At 35.8% G+C, this 3358-nt stretch overlaps 1 protein-coding gene across 1 annotated transcript in view; it reads left to right on the top strand.

Moving 5' to 3' along the window:
- The window catches only part of EFCAB13 (EF-hand calcium binding domain 13), a 90075-nt gene that overhangs the window by 50797 nt on the left and 35920 nt on the right, over positions 1-3358 (top strand). Inside the window, 1 exon segment of the mRNA XM_006903759.1 lies at positions 1954-2091. Within this exon segment, the coding sequence (XP_006903821.1) occupies positions 1954-2091 (138 nt within the window).

The raw sequence follows: 3358 nt of genomic DNA, 5'->3' as shown, positions 1-3358 counted from the left end.
ATTTCATTGTAATATTTTGCTTTGTCATCCCGTGCTGCCTTTTGAAATCTTCTATTCAACTCTTTAGTATCTTGAATTCTTCCCTGTGCTTTGGCTTCTTTGCGCTAAGTCTATATAAAATTCACCTTGTTGTTATGTGTGGTCGAATTAGTGTTTCATACTTTAAATATGTAATATCCATTGTACTTAGATATTATGCTTATAGATGTGGAAGTATAGAGACAAAGTAATTAGTACTGCACATCCCAAGCTTCCAAGTTTAGTCTTCCTCAAGGTTTCACGGTAGATGTCTGTGGTATCTACTTCCACCCCTTTTTATGAAACATTGATCACAGAAGTGCTGTGCATAGAACTTAAGCACTCTTCCCTGTAATCTTTTTCTGAAGTTACTTATCACTGCTTAATGTTCTGGAAACACAGAAGTATGAAGCACTTTATCTGGTATAATGTTGTCAAATAACTTGATGGAAAATGAGCAGCTATGAAATGTAACTGCTTCTGGAATGAAAAAGAAACTAACCAAAACACCTCCCAGCATTTGAAAATTAAAAATTAGAAACTTTTTATTTTTAATTATTTCATATTTCTAAAAGTTCTAAAAATTGTTAAAAGGAGCCTTATAGATAACTTTATCTAGTTTCTCCAAATGTTGTTGTTGTTGTTGTTGATTTCCAAGCCCCTCTTTAACTATTGACATTTATCAAAGTTCATAGAGTTTCTGGAGCCATGTTGTTTAGGAAGTGGATGCCACTTATATTTCCTGAAAATAATCATCATAGCTAGGATATGAATATTGCTACATACTATTTAATAATCTATAAACTTTATTCAGTCTTTTCAGAGTTCCACAGCTATCTGTTTTTTCTGATCTAGGATTCAACCCAGAACCACACATTATATTTACCTTTCTTATGTCTTTAGTCTCTTTCTAAATCTAGATCATTCCATGGTTTTTGCATGATCTTGACACTTTTGAAATTTATTGGCAAAATATTTTTAATAATGTCCCTCATTTTGTGTTTTCTTGGTATTTCTTAGTGAATAAATTCAAGTTATTTCTTTTTGGTCCTAGCAGGGATTTTTGATGCCTCTGTGTATCTGCTTCCAGGTTTTTTGTATTTTTGAAAGTGTGAATGGAAAGCATGGGTAAAGGAGAAGGGAAAGGGGGGAAAAACCCATCTCCAATGTTCTGCATAGAATCTTGACATTTAAATACAGCACATTAGCTTTAATATCTTGGATTCATTTATTATGTTCTAATTACAAAAAAGTAGCATTGACTGGGTCACTAGAACAGGCTGTTCAAACAAGATATTTTTTCTAGAATTTCAAGATTGCTGTTGTTAGGTGCTGTTGAGTCAAGTATGACTCATAGCGACCCTGTAACAGTCGACCTGAACCTTACCCAATTCTGTACCGTCTTTAACATCTCTGACATACCCTGTGTCAGTTCATCTTTTCTTTCTGTTGCTGACCCTCCATCTTTCCAAACATGATATCCCTTTCTGAGGAATAGCCTCGCCTAGCTATCTCCGTGTCCAAAATATGAAAAATGAAGCCTCGTCATCTTTGCCTCCAAGGAGCACTCTGGCTGCAATTTTCCCCAAGACATATCTGTTTGTTCTGTAGTAGTCCACGGGATACTTATGATAGTTTTGGGCTTATTAGGAGAGTTATAGCAGAGTGGTTAACTGTAAACCATAATATAGATGTATAGGGCAAAGCAGTCATGGAAGGACTAGGAAAAGTCCTTTATAGTGCTTCCATGACTACTTTTTCAGGATCTTTTGTTCATAGGGTCGCTATGAGATGTGCTCTACAGCCACCTAACAACAGTCCTTCCATTAGATGATGTTTATTAGATAAAACTTGTTTGGTAAAGTTTTAGGTACTAATTATTGTCAAGCACACAGATTCTGTTGCTTACTAATTCTTCACATTTTTCCGGTTTAGCAAATATCTGTGAAGCTGTCAGTAAACTCAAAGAAAGCTACATTCCTGCAGAAGAACTTCGATGCATTCTGTCTTCTACAGGAATCACTTTATCAGATAATGAATTCCAGAAGATTGTGAGAGACACTACTAGAAATGGTGTGTGACACAGAATAACAAACTTTTTGAGAAAGCTAGCTATTTTTACGGGGTAATATTAAATATTAGTTTTAAGTTCTGTCAGCGTGGAGAGAGAAAAAGAAGCCATTTTTAAAAAAATTATATTGTACTCTAAGTGAAAATTTGCAGAGAAACTGAGTTTTCCATTTGAAAGTTTGTACATAAAATTTTCTTTGACATTGATTGCATTCCATAATGTCTCCGTACTCTCCTCTTTTCTGCCCTGAGTTCCCTATTTCTTTTCTTCTACCCCTTCCTGCCGTCTCTTTTTTTCCTCTTGGACAAATGCTGTCCTTATGATCTCACGTAATTGTTCTAAGGAGAACTCAAATTCAAGTTACTTATTTTTGGTCACATTACTATAGAAAGCATATTGTAGTTCTATTATTTGATGTTAACATGGTCACCGGGAATAACTTCAGTGCTAGTTCAGAAGTCTGTTTTAGCGCTATAGTGTCAGGGGTTTCTCCAGTAAGACTGATGTCTTCTGTGAAGTTGACATTTTTGTTCTGTGTTATTCTCCCCATCTCTCTGAGACCTTCTTTTGTGATCCCAGAAAGGGCCATCCCAAAGGAAGTACAGAAGTAGAAAGTAATAAAAAGCCTAACCTAATAGAGTTGTTGTGAGAGATTGTTATTAGGTGCCTTAAAGTCAATGCCATGTCATAGCAACCGTGTCTACAAGAGAAAAATAACCTGCCCAAACCTACACATTACACATATCAGGCTTGAGTGCCTTCTAGGGTGGGGCAGACCCTGGGGAAGGCCAGTCAATCTGTAAAGAGATTCAGAGAGTAAAGCCACATATTCGAGATGTATAAAAATCTTTAAGCATATAGTCTAGGAATCCAAGAAGAAAGAATTCCAAAATATAGTGAAATTTAGGACTGACTAGTGATGCTTAAATAATACAGGTGACACTGAACACCTAGATGTTTAATGACATCACACACACACAAAAGACATAGCACAGTCACAGTGCTAAATTTAAGGGAGAGTTTACATTTAGACAACTTGTTTTATTAGTAACTAAGGATTCTCCACAGCAGATAGTCATCTGAGGAAAGGGAATGGGGAAAACTTTTGGAGAGACTGACTTTGGTCAATGTTAAAAGTAAATTCTCAGAATCTGAGCGCAGTTTCTTAGCTAAGGTAAATAGGAAAGATTTGTTGGTTAAAAGAATTATCGAAATAATGAGTGCAACTGTAACTACTGAGAGCTTTCCAGAGTTGTGATCACTGTAGAG

The sequence above is a fragment of the Elephantulus edwardii genome, unplaced genomic scaffold, assembly GCF_000299155.1.
Source record: "Elephantulus edwardii isolate Elephantulus edwardi_28Jun2011 unplaced genomic scaffold, EleEdw1.0 scaffold00216, whole genome shotgun sequence".
NCBI classification, from domain to species: domain Eukaryota; kingdom Metazoa; phylum Chordata; class Mammalia; order Macroscelidea; family Macroscelididae; genus Elephantulus; species Elephantulus edwardii.
Note: the sequence above shows the minus strand (reverse complement) of the source record. Positions and strands in the feature narration are given on the sequence as shown.